This window comes from Fringilla coelebs (assembly GCF_963513975.1).
Source record: "Fringilla coelebs genome assembly, chromosome: 7".
Classification (NCBI taxonomy): domain Eukaryota; kingdom Metazoa; phylum Chordata; class Aves; order Passeriformes; family Fringillidae; genus Fringilla; species Fringilla coelebs.
In genome coordinates, this window is record NC_140035.1 from 10536452 (window position 1) to 10562011 (window position 25560).

At 41.1% G+C, this 25560-nt stretch overlaps 1 protein-coding gene across 2 annotated transcripts in view; it reads left to right on the forward strand.

The window, feature by feature from the left end:
- ADCY5 (adenylate cyclase 5) overlaps positions 1-25560 on the forward strand; it is a 200310-nt gene that overhangs the window by 92377 nt on the left and 82373 nt on the right. For both annotated transcript variants that reach the window (XM_084209186.1, XM_084209187.1), the window contains exon 2: positions 25027-25176. In XM_084209186.1, the coding sequence (XP_084065312.1) occupies positions 25027-25176 (150 nt within the window). The remainder of the gene's footprint in view (positions 1-25026; positions 25177-25560) is intronic.

The following is a 25560-nucleotide window of genomic DNA, read 5'->3' on the forward strand; positions in this document are numbered from 1 at the left end:
TTGAAAGCAAGGCATGCTGCTTTCTTGCTTTTCTTGCTGCTTTTCTATGCAGGTAGCCTTTTTTCCTCTTCTTACACAGGTTTGCACTACACTTCTCTCTCCTGACTTTTAAGGGCAGTCTGCCATCCTTCCTCTTTGGTATTGATGTCTTCCATAGGTCATGAATTTTTAATTTCATGTGATTTATGCTAGTTGTGATGCTGCCCAATTTATCTGGGACAAGTCTCTCTCTTTTTGATGCTCAGTTTTTGGGTGGAAGTTTTGCTTCATCCATATATTAGTAGTGTTTGATTCAAATATTTGCTTCTACCTTTTTTTCAGTTTTAATCTTTCATTAAGTTCTGCTTCAGTTTTGGGGGGATGGATTTATGTGGAATAAATATTGACAATATTTTGACAAGTTGGTATATTACACTTCTTGTGTAAACATGATTATAATAATCTGTGGCCTGTTTTAAACCAGTGTTTGAAGCTTAAGGATTGCAGATGAAAGTGAGTCATGGTGGTCCATTGTATGTAAACATAATAGAAGTTTGATTGATTTCCAAGATCAGTTTGGATTCCTCGATTGGAAAGGGTTGCTGTGGGAAAAGGAAGGCGATAACAAAAGTAAGCAGCTTGTCTCAGCCCGTGGTGGCAGCCGCACATTGCCATCACACCAACAGGACCATGTGCAGTGGGGTGTTCTTAAACCTCACCTTAGTCCTGCAGAGTGAAAACATTTGCTGGAGTTCTGCCTCAGCGGAGCAAGGAGCAATATTGGCCGGAGGAAGAGGAGCATGAGGCAGGGTCACAGCAGCCATTCCCTGGCACAGCACAGCTGAGCTGGCTGGCTGATGTGCCTCCCAGCCTACCAGGCCACTCCTGTTTTTCCTTTCAGATGAATGATCTCTGGGGCAGCCAGGTTTCTGTGATCTCTCAGCAGGGGATGTGTGGCATTATGTGTGTGAGGTTTTATGCTTGCTTTGGAAAATGCTGGCTTCACAAGCCTTCTCTCTCATTTTGGCCAAGTCCCTAGATTAAAAATGTGTTCAGTAAATATTTAGTTCCAGATTTGCTGCCAAAAGATTCCATGCTCTCTGACTGCTTCGAGGTTTGTTAGTGTGAATAAGTTTTTTATTATTTCTTAGAGCTGACCTTGCAGAAGCAGAAAAAATGGATCTGAGCAATAATCAAAAACACAAGGTGAACCACCAGCCAGTGAAGTTGTAACTGAATACAGTGAGTTGTAACTACAATACAAGGATAGCAGTTGTACCCTGTTATTTCCCAGGAACAAGCTGATGTTTGGGCAGAGCTGTGAGCAATATCTCACCTGTCCCTGCTCAGCGTTTCTTCCTCTTGATTCAGTTCTTGTTACAGAACACGAGGTTCTGAAGTGTTACAAGCTGGCTTTCTTCATCACACTGTGTCATTTAACTACCCACCTCATTGCAGTAATCCTGTTCTTTTTTTTTTTTTTCCTTTTTTTTTTCTTTTTTTTTTTTTTTTTTTGCCTGCCTGAACATATTTACAAAGATAAAAATAGAGCAAGGGAAGAATAGCAGCTGCCAGGGCTGGGTTTGAGTTAAAGACCACCTAGGAATGGATTAAAGGTGAATAACTGTTTTGCCTCAGGACAATTCTGCTGACAGGAGGGAGAGAAGAGGTGAAAGGAACATTGCTAAGGAAGAGATATGGAGAAGTGATCATGTAATTGACATATTTAAATTCAAGCAAGTTTTAAGCATGCTGAAGTGGAGATAGGGAGCAAAATGAATAAAGAAATTGCAACAGGCAAATCACAAGGAGTTTTAAGGAATGTTTTATTTTGGAGAGGATGCCGTAGGTCTGAAGGATAGCAAATACAGATGGATATCTGAGAAGAGAAATTCATCTGACTGAACTTTTAGGATGGTCTTCTGGGTGATCTCTGTTGTGAGGTTTATTGACAAGGAGAAATCTTGGCCTTAAACCCTGTTTTACAGCTGCACACTCCTTCTAGAGGAGTGCACACCCTGGAGGCAGGGTCTTGTGAGTTGGTAGGTGTTAAATCATCACATAGATCCCATTTCAGCTCCATGCTTAGCCTTCATCATGACAGAAAAGGAGAAAGACCACAGTGCATGAGTCAGTCTCAGAATGACTAAGCTGCTGCTGGTGCAGCCATGAAAGACAAGTACAACCCTGGGATGCATTTAGGGAAGTGCTCCCTATCCAAGGGGGGATTAGCAGTTCTGCTGCACACTGAATGAGACCCTGTGGAGTTAGGGATACTGCATACAGGTTCGGTTAGACAGGCTTGGGAATTAATTTCCTGAAATTAGATGTATGGGAGAAGAAGGGGTTAGAAAAGGAATGGAGAGTTGCTCTCTCACACAGGGAAAGTAAAAGGAAATAGCTTCTCCTTAATTACAAAAAAGTCACACCGAATATTTTAAAATATAGTTGTTTACCCTGTTTCAACTAAGAGCAGGAGAAGACTGAGTTAAACCAGAGGAGAGTATTCAAACAAAAAAATGCGTGGCTGTGAGTTAATTTGAGCTGAATATTGTTGTTTCTATGCCTTCAAACAATATTATTTTAGGATAGCCTGTGCTGGCCCTTCCTCAAATATCTGCCCTTCAGCTAAAGTTCTTTGGTCCTTAGTCACAAACAGAAATTTATACCAAAGTTGTCACAGTTGCACCCAGCTGGCCAGCAGCTGGAATCTGCAGAAAATTAGCAGAGATTAGATTCATATAGAGCACACATTACAATGCATTTCCAGCTGCTTCTTCCTTCTATGTATTCACCACACAAACAAATTCATCATCTGTCAGCATCATGACAGCATGCTTGCTTGCACGTGTACTCAGTGTGTTCAGAACTACTGCAGCTTTGGGGCAATCTTTTCAATTAGTGCATGCAACTACATCCAAACCTAATTTGGATGATTTTAATCCTGAGCCTTTGCTCTTGTTTTCCTGCCGATAGGAGCGTTGCACCAGATAGAACAGGCACCCAACAGGGGTTCTCTCTGTGCTAGCTGGGTGCATAGTATTTATGATCACTGAGAGATCTGCATAGTAGAGGTGGGAAAAGTTAATTAGATTCAAGAGTCACCTACATAAATCTGTGGGAGATAGCCAGTGACACCGCAGGCCCCGTTTCCAGCCATCCCTGTCGCATTCCCACAGCGCTGGAGTAGCAGCATGGCTCAGCAGACCACTTCTAAAGGGAACACATGCACTGTGAAAACAGTAGTATTGCCTTGACTGTTGGCAGCAATTCTCTTTCCTCCTACCCCTTTCTTTCAGTTATCTTCATTCTGATTTGATACATTGATGTTCTTTGAAAATATTATTTTTAAAAAACCAAACAAAATGAAAACAGAAAACGTAGTCAATTCAAGTCTATTAAGTAATGTCGGAGTAACAGCTTCCCCACTCCCCACTCACCCAGCTTTGTCTTTTTAGTGCTGTTTTAGGTCAGGTTCTGTCATTTTACACCTGTCCAACCTTGTGAAAGGCCTCACTGGGGTTGTACAAGGACAAGCGTGGGTGGAACTCAGTGTTCAAAACCTTGTGTGGCTGTTGACAATGTGTGAGAAGGGAAGAGCCCTCTGCTTCCCAGACCCCAAATTAAGCCTGCAGGGCTGACAGCAAGCAATTTTTGTAATGGTACATGGAGCTAATTTGTTATGAAATCAGAGAAGCAATAAATTTGGAAAAACCCCCATTCCAAGTTTAGAGTAGTCTGGAGGGAAATTACACTGAGCTCCACTGTGCCTCTGCTAACTTGCTGTTTTGTAGACTTGGGCAATGACAGAATATGGTGTGTTCACCCCCTCTCATTTAGCCTTTCCTGAGCTGGGGAAATTCTCTTTTCCCTACTACACCTTAAAACCAAGTGTATTCTTGTAGAGATCTCAGGTGTGCTGTTCAGTCACAATACAGAGCTGCTTGTCCATGCAAAATTGCTGTGACTTCTGAAGAAAGCAAGACTCAGCTGGTCAGACCCTGACATTCCTTATTCCTGCTGCTCAGGGTGTCCTGCTCGGTGGGAAGGCTCTCCAGCCTCGACAAAGGGGCTACATCTGCAAGATCTTTACAGGCAGCAAAGATCTGCAGCAAATCCTGCTGGCTGGGCTAGCTAGGATTTGTGTGGCTGTGTTGCCAGGGTCCTGAGCTGCCTTCAGGAGAGCCACTGCTGCCATTAGGGCGCCCACATGGTTTTATTCCTGCCTGCATCATCCGTGGTACTCGTTAGTTCTGGCTGTGAATGCGCTGTAGGCGTACTCAGCACACTCGGTGCCCTTTGCAGATGAAAGGTAGTGAGGAAAAGTTGAGACTGGTGATAAGGTTGGGTTCAGGGCAGTATGGGTTTTGTGTGTCTTCTGAATAGTAAGGACTTGAGTTTATAAGGCATCTCCCATGCCAAGCTTTTTCCATTAAGGCACCAGCCAGGAAGCCTTGGTCAAATGCAGGATTTCTGTGCTTTATTATTCATCAAGGCTCATGGTTTTATTCAGCTCTATCATTGTTTCTGAATTCATGACCATAAAGAAACAGAGGTCCTGCAGATAGTGTAGGCTATGGGAAATTGCAGCACTGCTGAGATAACATAGTTGGTACCAGTACGTCCTGATCTCATGCTTTCCGAATTACTTATGTTAAAATAAACAAACAAAACAAGAAAACTCTGCTGGCCTGGAAACCTTTAGGCATTCTTTCCTATTTTATGTTGGAAAGATTTAAAGAAAAAGGCCTTGTCTGTTTCTTATTTTCGCTGCTTCTTTTTTACAAATTGCTTTTAAATGGAACACAAGTTGAACAGATTTTATTTGTTGTCATAGGAAAACACATCTCAGAGAGAGACAAGGGTGGCCTGGAAGGAACAAATTATATTTTGGGTTGCTATTTGAAGATGTCCTTCATGGCTGCCTGTTGTGACTCAGCACATTGGTTGGGGCTTTGGGTGGCAGAGGGGATTCAACAGGTTGAAGTTTTAGAGGTAGGTGATAGGAAACAGCTATTTATTGATGCTGCTGCAAGTGCATTGATGTATTTTTTGTAGAAATTAAGAGATTACTCTGACCATCTGAAGGCACTAAGACAGGCTTTGTCCAAGGGACAGGACTGTGGGGTTAAATCATGAAGAGTAATTGCTCTGTGTATTCTGTGCCTTGCTGCAGCCTTTCCCTGCTGCCACTGGCTGGCCACACTGTTTGTAATAAATGGTTATTAAACTGTTCTCTGTAGGACCAGGACTGGAGCTGCATTGTGCTAGAGGCTGTGGAGCTGCATAGTAACAAACTGTAAACTGTTCTCTGAGAGGCCTGGTTAAATATGAGAAGGGATATGAAACAAAAATAATCCACTACCAAGCTCTGGCACATAATGATATTGAGTAGCTGTGGGTTGTACAGTAGGTCTGCTGCAGAGGAGGAAGCTGGGCTGAAGTCTTCTGTGCTGTCACTATGTGCTAAAAAAAATTAATTCTTTATTATTTTTGTTCTCACTTAACTGCTCTAATTTATTCTATCAGGTCTTGTCCAGAGGATGGTGTAGGTGCACGTGCAAGTGTGACTGGATTACAGCTTTTTCCCTCAGGACTATTTGCTCTCAATCCTCTACTACCCCTATCACTGTAACTGAGAGACTGCAAGATTCTTGTCTATTGCACTGGCACAAATGGGATGTATCCTCGAGCGTGTTTAGTTTGAACTTAGGCTTTTGTGATCAGCATCTGCCTTCATGCAAGATACTTTTATATGAAGACTTGTATTTGTTCTGGTTTGGGCTAAGGAATAGTTACTTGGTAGTTTTAAACAGACACTTTGAAGACATGAGTCAACTCAGCTATTTGCTCCTCAGCTTTTTTTCTCTCCCTCAATTGTTTTGATGGAGAATTGGAAATTAAAGAGGGGCTATTGCCTGAATTGATTTTTCTCTCCACAGACCTGGCAGTGGCCAAGGAGTTTTGGTGTGGCCGCATTATTTTTAAATATGCAGGGACAGGAAATTCTGAAGTGTAGCTTTTATGGTTGTGCTTGTTGGGAACACAAAAATAAATTTAAAGCTTGGGAATGTCTTGTTTGTGTGCAATCTGTACCAGAGCATCAGCAGCATGACCAAGGAACAAATCCTTCTTCAATGAACATGGTAGCCACAGGGCTTCCTCCCTTTCTTGGTATATTTTTCTTCCCTCCCTCTTCTCTCTATTAGTTCTGGGCATGTGGACGTGCCAGTAGAGCTTGGGCTGCCGTGCAGCAGTCCTGACAAGGCAGGGGCTGGTGCTCTGGCTGGTTTTCAGAGGTGGAAGGACTGGCACTGTTGACACAGGGCAGTGTGGCGGGTGCCTTGTCACCCTTTGCCTTTCATTTTCTAAGTCACAGCTCTCCTGGCCCTGGCCTGTGGCTCCAGCTCAGGGGAGGGTTTCATGAGGCTAAATCAGGAACCAGGGCAAGCCGTGCAAGCTGAATTCAGGGAGTCTCTGTGTTTGTGATGTGGATGCAGGAGCTCTGTTTCTTTTGATGTGCTAAGCCACGGATTAAAGCTCTGCTGACTTAAACCCAGCGAGCTGTGACACATGCACGCCAGAGAAGTCACTTGAAAAGGGGTCTCAAGCTTGTTTTCTGCAAGTGCTCAACTTGATCAAGGCTGGTAGAACAAACTCTAATAAAAGAGGGGACAGGGACATAAGAAATCCTTTGTGCAGGGCCATCTGTAGTACTAGGGAGAGATGGTCCTCACCAGAGTCTATCAGAAGCATTTGTAACTGGGTTCTGTGCATTTACTCACCTGCCCCCAGCTCTTGTCATACAGGCAGGCATGCAGGCAGCCATGCTGGAAACTGCTTCCCATCTTACTTTCATTGTTTCTTTCTCTTTTTTTGTTTTTAAAATTCATTTGAAGGTAAATAATCAAAACAGAATCCGGGCCCTCAAAAGCTGGAACTGCGGGAGTTGGCACTTCATGGCAGCTTTGCCTCTAGTCGTGGCATCAAGTTACTTTTGAAGCCTTTGAAGTCAACAGGGCTGGAGGGAGAAAGTGTTGTGTTGCTTCTTTAAAAAGAAACATGCTTCAGTTATATTTGCAGCTGGGGTTTTAATGGCTGCGAATTAAAGCATGTTTTATTTGGCCTTTGTTTTTAGTGCACTTTTACCCCTTGGGGCACTGGGAGCCGAGGCACAGCTTGAGATGCAGCTGGCTGCAGCGCACGAACAGAGCCATCATCATCCTCCTCCTCTGCTGCTCTGCAGAGCTGGCTCTCAGGGTTTGTGTCCCCCCTGCCACCAGCATCCCACCCTCCCCAGTGTACCTGCCTGGCACCTCTTTGCAGGCACGGGGCCTCTGCTTACACAACAGCAAGCAGCTTGTGGCTGGCAGCGTGGCTTGGAGTGATCTGATGTAAACTTTTTGTATTGGCCCTGGAGACCTTAATTTCTAATCAGCTTCAATTAAATTACTACGAATCTGATAAAGGGAAAGAAGCTCAGTTCAAAACGGTGCAGATAGGCACTTAATGTGATTTAATGTATTTCTACATAGTCTTACTGCTTATCTGCACATCTGGCCTAAATACTTGTGCAAATCTGACCCATACCCTTTTTATGACCATATTAGCACTTAGCATGTTAGGTTTGACAGCCCAGTTCAGACTGTCTTTCTAGAGGCTATATCAGCATTCCTTGAAGAATTAACAGAATTATACTATTTTATCTGATGCATTGAATTTCAGTGAATATAGTAATGATCATTCTGATCCATAATCCATGAATATTGAGGACAAAATACTTTATAGTTTCAATGAGGCCATGACAAAGGGCCAAGGAGGTTCTTACATGTCCTCCACATACTAGCAGATGAAAAACTCTGTCTCATGCAGAACAGAAATAATTCTTTGGTTCTTTGGTTACAAAGTCATTTTCTTTAGGTCAAAGTGATTTTATTCCTCAGTATCTCAGATTTTTGCCGCTGTCAAGTATTTCCAACCCATCATGAGTGACCTGGGGTCACTTTCCCTTCTCAGAACTCACAGAGGATATGGTTAAGGCAAATTCTGTAACATTTCTGACTTCAGGTGACACAGCAAGAATATTTTGCTTAATTCTCCCTGTTTAGCTTTGTCTCAGAGACTGAGGCTGAGAATCTAGTGAGTGCTTTTATTAAAGTGCTGGATAATCTGTTGCTTGAGAAATCTGTATGCAAATCCTGGCTTTGCTGCTGTTTTTTGCTGTGACCTTGGACTAAATATTTGCTTGTTCTGTGTGTAGGAGACACGAGGGTACTATCACTCTCCTTTTCAAGCATGGTATAAGAATAGATCTGTAAGTACTTGAGGGGTCATGGAGGCAGGAAATGTCATCAACCAAGTGTTATCACCACACTTGTACACCACTGTAAAGAAAAAAAAAGTGAAGAGAGAAGACTTTTCTTGCTATTCCAGCAGCCTGTTATCATCTTTCTGCCTAATGCAGCACTGCCATGTGAGTCTGCCCATCTTCTTGCATGGGGCACCTGAGTGGGATGTTGCCCTATGGCTGGCTGTGTTTAGTTTTGTTTTGGCTGGGTTTTGTAGTTATCAGGACACAGGTGAGAAAACTTGGAGCATTAATTTTGTCTGAATGTTACCGTGCTTTCTGCCTGTGCCTGGTCTCTATAGTAGTTTTCCTTGTCAATTTTTTTTCTGAATAAGAGGAATAAGGAGTGGATCTCTGTTTTATAAGGTATTTCCCCTGCCTCTCCTTGCTTTCTGTGCCTAGGAGGTAGTGGCCTGCAGCAAATCCCCTGCAGCATCTGTGTTATTGCATACACATGCTTGTGGCACTTTAATAGCAGCTGTCAGATAACATTAATGTATTGCTGCTGCAAATAAATCAAGCAGAGCTACGGGTGGAGATGTGAGTGAGTGAGACAGGACAGTCTCGTCCATCTCTATCAGACAAGGCCACCCTGAGATTGTCTGCTCACTTCACCAGGGGAATTGTTGGCTGGGTTCACATGTGCTCAGTGGAGACACCCGGACCTCAGCCAGCCCTCCTTTCTGTGATTACCCAAAGTGTGTCATTTATTCAGAATAAGGAGGGGAAGCCTTTTGAAATGACCTTGAAGGGCCTCTTTTCTTGAGTCCTGCAAAGAAACCTTTTTTATTTGGATCTAAACCTCCTGGTTTCTGTCAGGTGACTCAGAGTGACCCAGTGGCAGCAGGGTGGTCAGGTGGATCCTGTAGCCTGAAGCCCCTGGCTACCCTCCCAGCCCTCTTTCTAAGAAAGGTGTAGGTAGTGGAGCTGGTCACCAGAAGAAACAACTGAGTGAGGGAAAAGCAGTCACACTGAAATTCCTCCCACAAAATTATAGGCCTCATCTGTCAGTGTGCTACCACTTAAGGATCTCTGTTCTGTGGCTCTCTTTATACTTCGTGGAAATTCATTAACTTAGTGCTGCTTATAAAAGGCTCTTTATCTGATAGTGCAGATGTTTCCAAACTCAGGAGTGCAAACTGTGCCTGGAATACTGTCCTCCTCCTACTGCTTGTGGAGATCCTGGAATTATCTCTTGCATTTTAACGCTCTGTTAGAAAATTGGCCAGCAGTAACTTGCTCACGGTTGAGATTGCAATATACTCACTGCTCTGCCTCTGCAGGCTCTGCAGACACGCTGGGAGTACAGGTCGGGCATTTGAGAGCTGGCATAATGTGGATGGAAAATTACTGTGTTAGTTCTCCCACCTTAACTCTTGTTGATAGTTGTAATAGGTCATGACAGACTACCAGGAAATATAAATCATAAACTTAAAGTATACCAGACCACTGCCTAGTTCCTGAAAAGCATTAAAGTGTCACATGGAGTAACTCTGTGATTCAAATGTGTTCTTTGCAAGGAAGCTCAGAAAGTTTCAAGAAGTTTTTTTTAAAGAAAAAAAAACTTCTTGTTGAAGCGTTTGCTTTTACTGTGTGAAGGTGGAAAATTATTCTTCAGGATCCAGCTGTAGAAAGGATCATCATTACTTTTTTAAATTTATACATGATTGTCGTGTTCTTAAAATTCTCTCCATGACAAGTCCTTTGTAGTTCCTTAAACTGGTGATGATTTTATTATGCTGAATTTGACAGGTTAATGATCAAGTAGGAAATTGTTTAACGCTTGTTAGTGTTAGATATAGAAAGGAGAGATTAACTCTATCCTTTCTATATCTAAAATCAGAAACTAAATCTAGAGTTGGGTGGTAGGGCAGGGATTGTAGCAGGTAAGTACCAAGAGGACTGGCTGAGATCAGTGCTCCCTCATCCCATATTGCATTTAGGATAGCAAAAGAAGCATTAACCATGATGCTGAGGAGTCAATACCAAAATAATGGGTGGGTTATTGTGGTGACACATTGGTCTAATGTAGAATTTCTTGAAGTATGTTTCTCTGAAGTATCAGGGCTGCAGCTTTGCTGTCTAGCAGAGGTACCTGGTGGTTTGTGTGCTGGTTTGGAAAACTGAGCCTGTTTGAAGGGGACTGCTGTCCCTTTTTTATTCATTCATTAGCTCCCTTGTTATGAAACCACTATAAAAACTTGGTTTGAATGGGAACCTCTGTGGTATGGGCAGTGTCTGACAGTATGGTGAGGGAGGTAGCACAGACAGAAGTGCTGACATGTCACTAGTAGTAATAAAAAGCAGTAAAGCAGTAAGAAAAGTAAAGGCATTTGGTCTAGGCTTGTAATTTGGAGAGCAAAAGAACCCACAGCCTGTTTTCAGTCCTTGTGCTCTGTGTATATATTTTAATAACTTATGATTTTCCTATTTGAACTGATCAGAGCCCAGAGAACAAGCTGTTCTTCTGGAATCCTTTAGTTCATTTATTCCCAGTAGATTCCAGTGGGAAATAAAATCAACAGCCTCTCCTCTTCTGAACAGTGACCCTCACTGTTTGTTAATACCTTTCAGTGTCTGTCTTCATCGAAACTCAGGATATAATTGCTTAACCAGAATATGCAGGGGAACAAGAAATAAAGTTTTTTTTAGCATTTAAAAACGTTCATTAATTGCATTTGATATTGGATGCCCAAAGTAAATGCTTTACTGTGGGAGCAGCTCATTTGTTTAAACTACGATCCTGAATTATAGATCCTAAAAACACCTCATCGGAGCATCTTAATGAACTGGTGACAGCTATACACCTGAAAGATCTTTGAGTGTGTGGGCAGAAATGCCAAAAATTTCTTTCCCTGTGGGACCAGGAGAAAAAGGCAATATTTTTAATCTTCTGGTTGAATTTGCATGTGACTTTCCTATCACTTCATGCTGCTCAAATGGATTAGTGACTGAGTACTGCAGCATAAGATCTAGAGCATATTTCTAATGTGCATACCTTGAATATGCCCAAGATGGTTTTAAATCAGGTGTTGCAGAGCAATTAAAACTGGGTTCTGTAGGGCACACAGTGAGAAAAGGAGGCAATAGCCAAACAAAAGACAGAAGGTCTGATTTACCAAAATAGACATGGCAAGAGATCTGGTGTAATGATATCTGGTAAGTAAAAGTCTCGTGGAAGTGCTAAAATTCTGTTTGAATCATCATCCTAGAGGTCTAGACTCTAAATCCATTTTTTGTATATTTTGCCAAATGGAGAAGGACCAGAATTATACTCAGGGGGACAGAAAACAGCATAACTGAGGCCTCAAGATCAGAGCAGACTGTGGTGAAAGGGGGAATATATGACAAAAGTTATTTTGAGAAACATAATAATTTCTTTAAAAGATACCCCTCCCTGTGATAGTTGGAATGGCTTCAGGGATTAAATAAATTCTCTCTGCCTGAATAAAGTACTAGTGACAGAATCAATATTTTATGGGTCTTAGCAGAAACTTCTGGACTACATGAGGTGTAAGGTAACATGAAGAAATGTGTATTTTACAGCTGTTACAGTCAGAGGAGGTAAAAAGGGGGCTTGATGGAACTCCTGGTGGGTGAGATTTAAGTGTGTCTGGGCTGAGGCAATTCTGTAGAGCTGGGGAAATACTGAGATGCCATTGCATGGAGTTATTCACCTCCCCTGAGGGCATTGCACCTGCTGTTAATAAGATGATTTTCAATGTCAGGGATCTTCATCTGCTTCCAGACAGTTTAGGAATCAGTGTACTCGAGCACACTTTCCCTCTGCATTCAGACCAAGGCCTGACTTTCTTCTCCCTGAAGTGGAAGCTGTTCCTGCCAGGTGTATCTTTTGTTCCTTTGGTGCAGGAGCTGATGTTTGGCACTCAGGCTGCCAGGAGCAGAGCTGAGGAGGCATGCTTGCAGACAGGCTCTTCACGATCCACCAAACTGTTTTACTGTTTAGTCAGTGTCAGCCACACTGACTCCAGTTCTGGAGTGGCTTTTATGGCAGCATGGAGGGCAGTGGACTTAGGACCATGAGCAATTTTGAGTCTTTCTTTTCTCTCCCTTTCCCCTCCTGCAAGAAATTGTGCTGCTCATGTTTCTTGAATTAAAGAAACACATGGGTAGTAAGCCAATTTGTCTTCCTGTTTCTGTTGTTTTCAATCTCTAATTCTCATTCTTCTTGTGGAGAGGTAACTTCTGGCATTTTAATTCTTGTACAGAAATGATGCATGCATAGTTGGATGATACCTGGCATCTGACCCATCTGTAGCGGTAGGAAATGATGGGGAAGGTAAATATTCTTCTTGGAGTCTAAGTCCTGGATATTGAGCTGTCTCATATGCATCTTGAAAGTCCAGTAAAATATGATGCTGATCTTTCAAGTAGTGTCTCTTCCAAAAGAACACAGCTTGTTCTGAAGTAATTAAACAGACATTTTAAAGATAGTTCTTTGTGATCTGTGCAGTGCTGATAATCAGATACAGAAATATTGCATTGTAAACGTGATATTTTAAGGGCAAATGGAATCTCTGAAGTTGGGTACTCATGCTTGGCAATGTGACACATTGCCCACTGAGTCTTGCTTAAAACAGATAAAAACTTGCCTGTGAGCTGATGAACATTATTCACCATTTAGGTATTTGCTGCTGCAACCTCAATTCACTTCTCTGGTTGAAGGCAGTCTCAGGACAAACAGTGTTTAATACTTACCTTCTCTGTGCAAGGGATGGCAACAGAGTCCATTTGGTCCTTTGCAGACCTGCTGGTTGAAGGGACGTATGTGTAGTTTGTTATTCAGCTGAGGTTGGTTTTGAGATTGAAAAAACAGTGGGAAAAAATTAGTGGTTTGATTTCAGGTTCCATAGGGAGGAAATATGTAATCATTCCAAAAAGCTGTTTGTGTTTCTTTCTCCATAACTTACCACTCTTGGTCCTCTGTTCTGATCTCCATTTCTTCCTTCTGTCCAATTCAGTGTGGGTTCTGCCCCTTCTGAGGTTTCATTACACTCCCTTCTCTCTGCCTTGTGTGTGTGTTTTCCAGAACTGCAAAGACTTTGTGAACTTTTCAGTTAAACATGAATGCAAGAAGAAAGCTGGTGGATGGTAACCACATGAGGTTATGGTAATAACAAAAGCATCAGACAAACTTAGCAGTGGTCACTACTGCTTGTGATGCCTGATGTTATGCCAACAGCTTAGTGCCTGATTGCTGGACTAGATGTGTTTATCAGTTGATTTCTGCTATAAATTTCCAAAGTTGTTTCTTAAAAGGGAATAGTTTGGAGGTTTTTTTGTTCACAGGCAGACAATGTTCATCTGAGTCAGTTTATTTTGTGCTTGCTGTTCTCAAAGAGCAGTTGGCTTCTTTTAAAGACTCTCTAGTAGACCTCAGCGGATGAATCAAGTTGATGAAAAAAATGGCCCATTTAAGTCTTTTGGTTTGGTCTGTTATGTTTCTGTATTCTCCCACTTTCCATTCCATATCTGGATTTGTGATTTTTGCCATCCTTTCACTTTTCTTCTGTTTACTGTTATTTTACCAGCTCTGCAGCAGGATGTACCAGTTATCACTGCTGTCAAGGGCCACCTACTTCACATTTGAAGGGATAGCTCATATTTGCTTCACCAGAAAGCACAAAGAAGTGTGTGATGAAATAACATCTTAGAAATATAATTAATCATTGTCACTAGTTCTATCTATCTCAAGCTGATACAGTTAAACTGATAATAGTAGACAACTGCTTCCAATATCTTTATCCTATCAAATTGGTTTAGGAGCTCCCTATTGGATTAAAACTGACAAATGCTATCACATAACAGTACCGTGGCAAAGAACCAGTTTAGGATTTCAAGCCACAGTCATGGATCTGATCACATACTGAAACATTTCACACTAATTCTTTATTATTATCTCCTGCTAAATTTTTCATTTGTGTGGCTTTCATTTCCTAGCTATAAAGGCAACAACTGTACCTGTTTTTCAGTAGGCAGCAAAAGCTCTCGGATGTTTTTCCTCTTTAGGCAATTGTTTATCCAGTTATCTTCCACATTTGAAGTGCTTTCCATAAACTCGTTTTGTGTAGTAAATCTGCACATGATACAAGGGCTGATTTGTGAAAGGCTTACTAGGCAAGGCCAAGTGCACAGGAGCTGTATTCTTGGGAATTAAAAATCTGATGCCATGACTTAATATTTAAGCAGTGGTACAACAGATGCTGGTGACAGGGAAAGAAGATTGCAAGTTAATTTATTTACTGCCAATATTGTCCACTCCAGGAAAAATGTCTCTTTGGAATATATTAAGAGAAGTATTATATATAACATGAGAAAAGCAACTACTGCTATTCAGAGGACTTCAACAGAACTGTGGTATCAGTTTTTTTTGTTATGACAATTTTTAAGAGGCAAGTGGGAAAGGAGCTCTAAAGTCCAGGAGGTCTCTTAGGTCCTGTCTTGTCATATTACAAAAAATTCTGAAAATAAGTACTCTCTATTTTTTTTCTGTACTCTCTATTTTTTTCTGTCTTCCTCATATTAGGTCGCTTTAAATAATTATAATTTATTGTTTTTCAAAGTTCAATTCTGTGGTCTACAGTATCCTCTTGGGGAGGTTAGTATGATATTTGGTCTATTTTAGGTTCACCTCAGAAAACCTGTTCAGCTGCATAATCTCTGGTAATGATCTTGGGGAGAATAAAAGTACATGCTCAATTACAAGCTCAAAATTTTCCACTAGCAGCAGAAATTTGGATTTAGTTTCTTTATATCCTACCCAATTCTCAGCCAACCCAACTTATTTCAATTGTCAGATTTCAAAGGCTCTTCCAAACTGTACATCTCCAGGAAAGTGAGGTTAATTTGTTTACTTCTGTTAACAGTGGAATTTTTACAGTATTGTAATTCCAGTATTTTCAGAATATTCATCTCACACATTTGACAGTAAGAAAAAGCAGGTTTAAGATCCTACCAAAATATCCTTTGCCTGTAGCATATCTTGATTCAAGAATCCAGTTTCCTGCCATTTCATAATGCTTACAGAAATTAAGGGTACAGTCTTGGGGTTTGGGGCTTGGATAATGTTTCCAATGGATATACCTTGAAAACTTAGCTTGAAATGTTTTCCTTCAGATTCTGCAAGGCAATATAAATTGTGACTTGCAGAGTATGCTGTGAAAAACTCACGTAGTAGTGAGTAACCAAATTGTTGATGCTATTGGAACAGAGCAAGGTTCCTCTTGGCTAATTTACAAGCAGTCATTTGGTTTGATCCTGGAATCGTGAGGCATTTGTGTCTGTGTCTGGGGACAGACAGGACTGGGGAGCTGAGGAGAAAGTGCAGGGTGGAAAAAAATAGGATTTACTGTGTAAATGTGTGGCAGAATGAAAGACTCGTGGAGAGTGCAGTAGTGTAGCTCCAAAGGCGAGGGGTTGCGTACAGTGAAATGGAGGCAGGCAAAATTATGTTGTAATTTGTATTACAAACAAAGCCAGTCGTAAGCAATGTCATTGGGCTGTCTTACACTTGCCTTCATAAACAGCTCTGAAGTGTCTTTCAGAGCCTCTCTATAAAATCCTTATTATATTACTGTAGAGCTTTGAAACTGGGCGTGACCCAGCTGAAGGCCAAGGAATGTGCCTTCAAGCCGATCACTGGGCTCGGTTAAAATTTGGTCAGGAATTTGCTTACTGAGTTTTTGTGTTGCTGAATCCAAATCTGTTTAGAGATCAGTATGCTCAGCTGCTGCAGCAGCCAGATGTGATAACAAATCTCAGACCTGTGTGCAGCCCCTCTGATGCAGAAGTGAGCCCAGTTTGCTGTAACAGCTGGCAAAACCCCCCAGCAGCCTTTGAAGGAGAGGATGTGATCCAGCCAGGTCCCTCACAGGTTGACTTGGGCTTTAGTGATGGATGTGCTCAATCTTTGCAATCTGCTATGCATGCTGCTCCTTCACCTCATCTAGTGCAAGCCGCTGCTTCAGTTCAAGAGTTCAAACTTTGCTGGTAGTGCTTGGTGAGTTTTGTTTATTAAAAATATATGTTGGGATAGGGATGTTAATAGGAAGGAAGAAAGATTGTGGGCAAGCTGCTCTGGCTTGATTTAAAATCCAGCAACAGAAGAAGAAAGGAGGTATTTTTTAAATCAAAACCAAAATACCCATCTGTATTCCATTCTTTCTCTAATTTTACATTTCTTCCCACACAAACAAACAAAACCAGTCTAACTCACCACCTCCCAAAAACACACATTCTAAATGCTTGGGAAATAGTAATTTTTATATCTTACAGACCGTATTTAGGGCACTCATTTCTGCCTGCTGAGCAAGTGGAGAATGTTCCCTTTTCCCAGATAAATAAGACTTTCATGTAACTAGATAAATATTTTTGTTTTCCCAGTGACCTGGAGGTGACTCCCGTGCTTAAATGACGATGGAAGATAAGGGACGTGATGCATTGCCTGTATCTGAGTCCAGGCCTCCCTGAAATATTCCCAGGAACACTAAGGACTAGGATTCACTGTGACAGGGGGGAGCAGAGGGGTGTTTGTCTTCATGATTTTGCCTATTTAGTGCAGACATTTTCTCCCAAAGCCATTGAAAGCAAGCACAGGCCTTGGGCACGTGCTGCTCTACATTTGTCTTCTGTCCCATCACATAGAGAAAGAAATGGGATATAAATGATGAATAAAGCACATTTCTTGACTTTTCTCCTCATTGATTAGACCTCCCTTTAGCTTCAGAGACATTGTGCAGAATCTGGGTAACCACACATCTTAATCCAGCTTCTATTCAATTACAATATTTTTCTATTAACACCTATTGCATCTTCTTATCATACCAGCCCCTTGTGTCTTGGGAGCACAGGGACAGGTGGGACTGGCATGACAATAACTCAAATGTGATTGCAATAATTTGCAGAACAATTGATTTTGCTGGAATATCAGAGCTTTGCTTAATTTTCTTAACTAAAGTCATTGTCTAAATTGCCTGAGCTATCATGCATCTGGGAAAATTTTGTACAGTTGTCAAAATTATCTTGACATGTTTTTTATGGGAAGATGTTTACCCAATGACAGCTGTGAGTCATGCACACAAAGTCTAGAAGCTTTCATCCACTTTCACATCCTCAAGAAGTACCTAATGTTTCAAGGCCCGTTTCAAGGGCTTTTATTTTGGTAAGATTGTATTTGGCTGCTGAAGTCTTTGTCACCTCTGTGGATCAGAAATAAACGCACTTCCAGGGAGATGAATTCACTCCTGGTACAAATGCTTTTTTACTAGGGTCAGGTTAAGTGAGCTAGAGGGTTAAAATGTTAAAAACACTGCACAGTACTGCTCATGAGATGTGTTTCAATCCAGGTCCTCCATTTCTGTCATGCTGTTCCTTCTGGAGGCTGCCACAGCAGATCTGAAATGGGCCAAACTTGCAGCTTGTGCTCAGTAGGAGCATCTGGCTGGTGTTCCATCTCTCAAGATAAGAAGCCACTGGATTTCAAGGAGACAAAGACTTAGGTGGTAATTTAAATTTAAAAAGCAGGGGCTGAATTGTCAGCAGGAGAAAGGAAAGGGGAAATGTCCCTGTGTCAGTGGAGGAAGCCTCCCCCTAAGTTGTTTCAGAGTCTCACTCTTGCATCCAAGGGCCACGGTGTTTCCCTGGAATGCCCAGGCAGCTCTTGCCTGGCTTCATCTGAATCACCATCAAGGGAAGATCCTTGCATGAAAACCAGTGTGGATTTGTACCTTTTAAATTATCTTAAGTGTGGAGGTAAAGAAAAATTTGTTTGCCACAGAGATTTGTGGAGGATGGATGGCAGACCCAGGAATCTCCTTCCCTACAGTTTTATTACTAGAGGAGGGCAGCATTCCCTTCCCCCAGGCTGTGCCACCTTGCAAAGGATGCTTTTCTGGGGTCGTGATAGAGTTCCAGGAAAACTTAGACACACAAATATTTCTTTTAGCTGATGTTACACCAAGATTTGGTTAGGACTATACATTTTCCGCTTCTTAATCAGTCAGTAATGAAAGAAAATGAAATCCCAGTAGAAAAATTAATAAAACATTGTTAGGGAAGTAGAATTTATCCATTTTATATAAGAATTTTTTCCTTTTGAGAAGCTTTATTTAAAAACATCTGTATTTGTAATATTTTGTTCTTTAATAAAGCAGGATTTAAAGGTTTTAATGATAAAAAACCCCAAATCATAAATACTGTATTCTGCATGACAGTACAAATATTGTTGGGCAAGAATGCACAGAAGGTTTGCAGTTACAACAATCATTAAATGAATTAAAATGATACAGAATAAGTGGGAAGCATACAATTAAGAATGCAGCATCAAAGATTTTGATATCCTCTGAAACAATTAGGAGAATTGAAAAATATAAATATCTCTTCTTTTTCATCTGGATTAGGGTTATAGTGTATTATGTCTCCACATGCAATTGTGTATTTAAAAGGTAAATTAGATAATAATTCTTTTCATTCTAAAGAAAGAATGAACTTATGTGGGGCAAAATACTTGTTTGGCTTTCCTCTGGGAGAACAGCATCACGTTTGAGGGATCAGTGTACATTGGGGCTGGAAAGGTGAGATGGTCACTGAAATGCACAGAATGGATGGCATCAGATGAATGTTTTTATTGACTGCAGTTCTTGAACAGAGATATTCACAAGTGGCATAAGGGCTCTTTTAGTGTTTTCAGCCAAAATACCACAGGTCACTCTGAGCAAGTAACTTTATGCCAAATATAGAATCTAGTTGAAAGAGTGAAGTGGGCAGCTTTTGTTCCTTGTAGGTTCATCAAACAGAAGGAACATCAGAAAAGTTTCAGAAGTGTTTCTGCAGAGACATTTTTTGTTCTCACCATCAGCTGAAGAGATTTAGTGCATATGTAGAACATCGCTCTCCAATGCTCTCTGAAGAATTCTGCTGCTTTGCAATAGTTCAGCTGTGACTGAGGGAGGCATTTAAACTCGTGACACTGGCTTCAGCAGCACTGCCCTTGTGTCACAGAAGCCTTTGGAAGGTGGGGGCAGTAACTGGTTTTCTGTTCTGCTCAGGATCCAAGCAGTGGCTGCTGTACAGCAGCAGCAGAACAGAGGGAAGGCAGCACACAGCACCTTCAGAAATTTTGTTCTGAGGCTCTGGTGTATTGATGTAATCTTTGGATGTTGCAGTTTCCCCTCAATACTCGGTAGAAATACTTGCCACGTTTGAAATTGAAACCTCCTGATTTCTTCACTAGTGCTTACACTGTTCTTTACTAGCCAAACACTGGGAGAAGACCATGTGACTTTAACTGTTTAATTATCTTTCTAGCATAATCTACAAACTTTCGCTATCTTAGTACTCTGCTGGCTGTAGCTCTGGGAAATGAAAGATGTTGTTGTATATACTACACAAATACATGAGTAATTTGATCTTGGAGCCAGCTGATGTTGTCTTTCAGTTTAATTTTCATAATGCCTTTGGCTCTGTAGCTGCTCCAATTTTTTTATTAGACAGTAGTGTATAAAGAGGCAATAGAGGGTTAATTGCAGTTCAGGGAAAGTGTTTAAAAAACAGCACCAGCTATATGTTATAACAACAACACTTTCTCATAATGTTGGTGCTTTCTGTCTTTAGAATTCATCCATACTTCCAATTCATGATTGCATATATTGGTGCAGCAGAATTGTCTTGGGTAGTTAGAGCTTTTGTAATTGTCATATTTTTGTTCTTACATTGTTTACAGTAAGTATTCAATATTTCATAATAGTTTTTAAAGGTTAATAAAGTAACTCTCAAAGTAAAGATAATCTCAGTGTCTGGCCCTGCAATTAATAATTGAACCACTTGGCCAATTCAATATACAACCACTTTGAAATGTATCTTAGAAAGTCAAGTGTTAGCTGCTTTTAATCTGGCAGTTGCACAGATGATCACTTTAACAAAAAAATTGCTACTGGCTGAGTATCATGAGAGTTGGAAAGCTGAGGCAGAGCAGTGTCACACTGGAAAGAGGGGGTACATAGTCTGGTGTTTGTTGCAGGTTGTTTCCTAGGATTTTAAAATCTCCATATATGTGCTTTATTTCTCCTTGTGACAGTTTTATTGCTTCACAGTAAAAGCTTCAAAAGTAATTGTTTTCAAAACAGGACCTTATGAAAATATTGAAACAATATTTTGATTTAAATGAAAAATAAATTGAAAAACAGAATACTGGGTAGTGGTGTTGAAAAATAAAGGGAATAGCCTGATGCTGTGATCTTAGAACAGAAGTAACCCTGAGCCTCTGCAACAGAAATGGACCAAAGCAGAGTAACTTGGCCAAAAGACCAGAAGCTGTGACTTTTATAATAAGCAATGCTATTGCAAGGAATATGGCCCACCTTCTCATGTCAGTAGCCAGCCTTGTTTGCTCTGGCAGAGGTAGGGAACTAACTAAATTTATCTTGATGCTATTTCTCTTAAGCATGTTGTTGTCTCTTAATTACATATTGAATAGCATCTGGTGTTTGAAGAATTATCGAATAGAAACACAGCAGGGGGAAGTGTGGCAATATTGCTGCAAGCTGATACTTTTTCTGCTGTGGTGGTCTGGAGGCTCTCTCCTGGCCACTGAGACATCCTGCTTCTTCCTCAGCCTGGCCCGAGGTGCCCAAAACATCAATTTTGTAACACTGGTGTCAGGCCAAATTTAGCTCTTCGTTTTGATTTTGTAATACCAGGTTTTCATAACTCCTAGAACATGTGGAACTAAACTGTTTCCATCTCTTTTCTTTTTTCCCTTTCAGTCACCAGGGGAAAAAATTATTGAAAACAGTTTCCTGCGGGAGATTCAACAAAGGCGTTGCAGTGCTCTGTTTGTGCGATGAAATCAAAGCCCCTGGAAGCTGTTTTGTTGTCTGAGATTGAGAGATCTATTATTTTAGTGGCACTCAGGAGCCACTGTGGTTTTTGAAAGCCCCTCATAGTACACAGCTCTTCCTTAGGTGCTGAATCTCCTTTGAAGGGCTCTGCCTTGGTAGCACCAGGGGAGCAGCATTTCTCTGCCTCACCCAGGTGATGGAGGAGTAAATGTGTTAGTTTATGAAATACTCGGATGTGCCAATACTGCAGGCAGGTTTATTAGCTTACCTAGGAGTTATATGTAATTAAATAGTCTTTATAAACTATTGTATTCCAAAAGCAGAAAGGTAGGAATCTTCTTACTTTACATCTCTAGTTAGGCAGGGGAAGGAAGTCAGCTACAAAACAGACAATTTTATCTTTCCATTGCCTTGAACAGCTCTTCAAGCACAGATTGTCTGAAATAGCTGCCATAATATGTTTTTACTTTTCAGGCCATGGAGCTTAGGGAATCAGATTTTTAGTATCTACATCATCTCTTTCCTCCTGGGACTGAAGCTGGTTACCATAGCAAAATGGCAAGGAAGCTGATAAGCAAGTAGTACCATTTGGCAAACAGGATATAAATTTATTTTGTTAAGACAGAGGACTGTGAAAAAAAAAGATTGCTCCTAGATTTTATTTTTCCTTTATTGCGTTTTCAAATGGCTGTGTAGAAAATTATTGTGAACAGATATTGAACAAAATTCCCTTGCTCACTAACAAGCGTGGCTGCAAATAAAAGGAGCTAAAGGAGCTTCAGTTTAAAATCTCTGCAGATCTTTAATATTTTCACAGAAAAGTTACACAGTAACACAGATAATACAAAGTCATTTCACTCCTTGTGTTGCAGGTTGCTGCAAAGATGCCATACTGTGATTTAAATGAGCTCCTGCTAAACAGAATAAATACAGATACCTGTGCCCCCGCTACTTAAAAATTACATTGCAATATAGTTTTTGTTCTAACTTGATGAAGCATGGTCATCTGAGTCTGTCTTGTAAATCAGTCTGTGAAGTCCCTTGGCTTTGTGTAAAGTGACGTTAGTGAGTGCTGAGAAGTTAAACTGCTTGGTGTTCCAAAAATGTTATCAATAATGTCAATTCTGATGGTGTTTTTTGTACAGTATGAACCACACACCCTGAACAGCACAGCCTGGCTGCTCAAGGCATCATCACAGCAACTGTACCTTTGTGCATGGACCCCACTGGGGGGACTTTTTGTTGGCACAACACCAATTTGTCCAGAAAGACCTAAAAAGATCTTGTTTTCAAGACTGAGGTGTCCCTCTTTCTGCTGGGTCAATTCTTGATATGTTGCCTGGCATCTAAATCACCTGTTCTTGGTGCAAGACTTGAGTCACTGTTTTGGGGAGGTTTTTTGGGGTTTGTGCTAGTGACTGTAAGGGAAGTTAAATCCCAGAGTCTTGGGATTAAGATGAAAACTGCTTATTTCCTTAAAAGCTTATTTGTTCTCAGTTTTATCCATTCAAAATATATCATACATGCTTATATGATTTTATATTCCCTGGCAAATTTTCGAATCACTGCACAACTCCAATAGCAAGGATTTGGGAGTCTTGCTGTAATCTGGACATGCAAAAGATGCTGTTTAGTTTTAACCCCTTTGAGCCCATATTAACCAAATTGAACTTGTAGAAGTTGTGTTCATTGGTTGAGAGTCTCAACCAGTGCACCCATGGAGTGAGAATGAGCGCAACCATGGAGTAAATCCTAGGAAACCCCTGTTTTAACACCCTTTTTATGTTTTGTGGTTTGTTTTTTTAATAGAATAAGCACTGGCTGAAGGTTTTTTATGCTAGGGAGGATTTTTCATCTTTAGAAATCATCGTTGTCACCAAAAAAAAAAAAAAAATAGCATCAAATGCCCATTGGGTGCAGCACTGGCTCAGGTTAACTGGGCAGGATTTGGGTGGGGATGGCTGGGGTCTGATCAACTTGGGGGAGAGAGGTGGAGAACCTTGGATCTGGTGGGACCCAGCCAGGCTTAGAAAGAGCTGAGTGAGAATACAATTGTGAAGGGGATGTGTGGGTTTAGTATTGGGATTTATTTCATGTCCACGTGTGTGACCTGCATCTTCATCTCACCTCTGTGTGACCTGTGGGCTCTGCATGGAGGGACCCATCTGCAGGGGGTGAGAATAATTTCATCCATGTTGTCTGCAAACAGATCTGGACTGGTGACAGTCACCTGGGGGTGTCCATGACCCACTCCTTGCACTGTAGAGTGGCACACAAATGTGGGAGCTCACTGCAGGGGCATGGCCCAAAATGCAGCTCTTGGATGCGGGAGCTTGGGAAGCTGGAGTGTTGCCATCTACTGGCAGCCATCCCCAGAGAGGAGTCCCTCCTCTGGCTCCAGTTGATGGTGTTGCTTATTTTGAGCTGAAAGATGAATTTTTTTTCCTGCCTGTTTCAAGTCAGAGTTGTCAATAAAAGAATTGTTGCTGTCCTTAGCTTATGACTGGAGTAATACCAGTCAGATTTTTATGGAGAGGCTGTTACTCTGGGGATGTGGGTCCATGTTGGAGATGGGGGCAGCTCCTCTCTCCTCCGCAGTGTCCGGGTTGGTCTGGGGAGTTCTGAGCACCCTTTGTAAGCTCAGGGCTTGAGGGGTTTCCTGTAGCTCTCCTGCCATTCAGAGTGCCTCCATATTTTCAGGGAATGGGCTGGGCTGGAAACTGCTTTTTTTTATTCTGCGAGTAAAAGATTAATAAAGGCAAAGGATATATTTGGGCTCATTAGGGAATAGAGCAAAAATCTGTATTATTAAGAATCTTGGAGGTCTGACTGTCTTTTCCCTTGGAAGAGATGAGAGGTGTTTCAAATAAGTCTGTCCTCAAAGGGTGATCCAGTACAGCTTCTGCAAGTCTCAAGAAGTCCTCCTGCTGGGACTGACCTCTGTTAAGGGAAATGTTTACATTAATCTATCAGAACAGGCTTTGAGCATTTTGCTTGAAACAAATACCAGCAATGGGCATGAATATTTTTTCCTTTTTATTAAAAAATAGTTGGAAATAAAAGGTTGCAACACAAGTTTTCAGCAAAAGTTATGGGACTGCTTCCTTACAAAACATAACGGGGATAGGAGTAGAAGAGTGACATAGCTCTTCCTTCACGCTTGTCCAGCTGAAACATGCTTCAGACTTAGCAACTCATTTCTGTACTCATCCACAGAAATGTAAAAAACTTATGTTTTTATCTAGAAACATAAAATTTTGAGTTGGAACTAGATTATAAAAACTTCTCTGAAACCTCGTGAATACCAACACTTTACATTCAATACTTTAAGAACTATTTCAAAATAATGTTTAATGTACCTTTGAAATATTTTTGAGCCAAATATATAGGTGCACAAACATGAAAATATTAGTGTTCCTCTGCCAGATCTCTCTGCATGAGTTATAGGTGACTTCCAGTGGTGGAGCAATGATGCACTTCTAGATTGATTTGTGTCTCAGTAGTTCCCAGATAATAGATAACCAAAAGCGAGATTGCAGAATTACCATTGGAATTGTACCTTTCATTTGTGAAGTAGTACGCAGTGGAAAGAACATATATTTGAGGTCATATATGCAAGTTTTATATTTTGAAGACTAGAGAGGTAAAATACATTGAAATAAAGAGCCTGAGGTTTAAATATGTGTTGGTTTAAGGAGTTATAGAAGGGGCTGGATTCTGGCTGGTGTTTTGTTACCAACAGCAATTTTCCAAAGTGTAACCAAGTATTTTTCTCTCTTTTTATTTTCTTTTTTTGTTTGTTTGTTTGTTTGTTGTTTTTGTTTTGTTTTGGTTTTTTTGCAGCTGGTCTCCAATGTTCTCATCTTCTCCTGTACAAACATTGTAGGCGTGTGTACCCACTACCCAGCAGAGGTGTCCCAAAGACAGGCTTTCCAGGAGACCAGGGAATGCATACAAGCCAGGCTGCATTCTCAAAGGGAAAACCAGCAGCAGGTAAGAGCAACAGTTGGAAATAAAACATGGAAACACTGGAACAGAATTAGCATGCAAATTGTTCCTGTAGGATGGCATTTGTAGGCTTCTTGCTTCATGAGTAATCCAGGCAAGAATAGGTTGTTGTTAGAGGACAGGATTTTTAAAGATCTGAAAGAAATCTCAGGGTGTAGTTCTTGTCTAATTCTCTGATGTACTTTTCCAGAGACAAGTAACATATCCAGTGGCATGTGCTCTGTGGATTAAAATTACACAGTACACAAAGAGTCTGCCTAGTTTTTTTGCACCCATCATTGCTGCCAAGTGTAAATGCAGATGCAACACCCAGGCTTTGGACTGACCCTCTCTGTAAGGTCAAAGCCTGGTGTGATTGTCAGCCAAGCC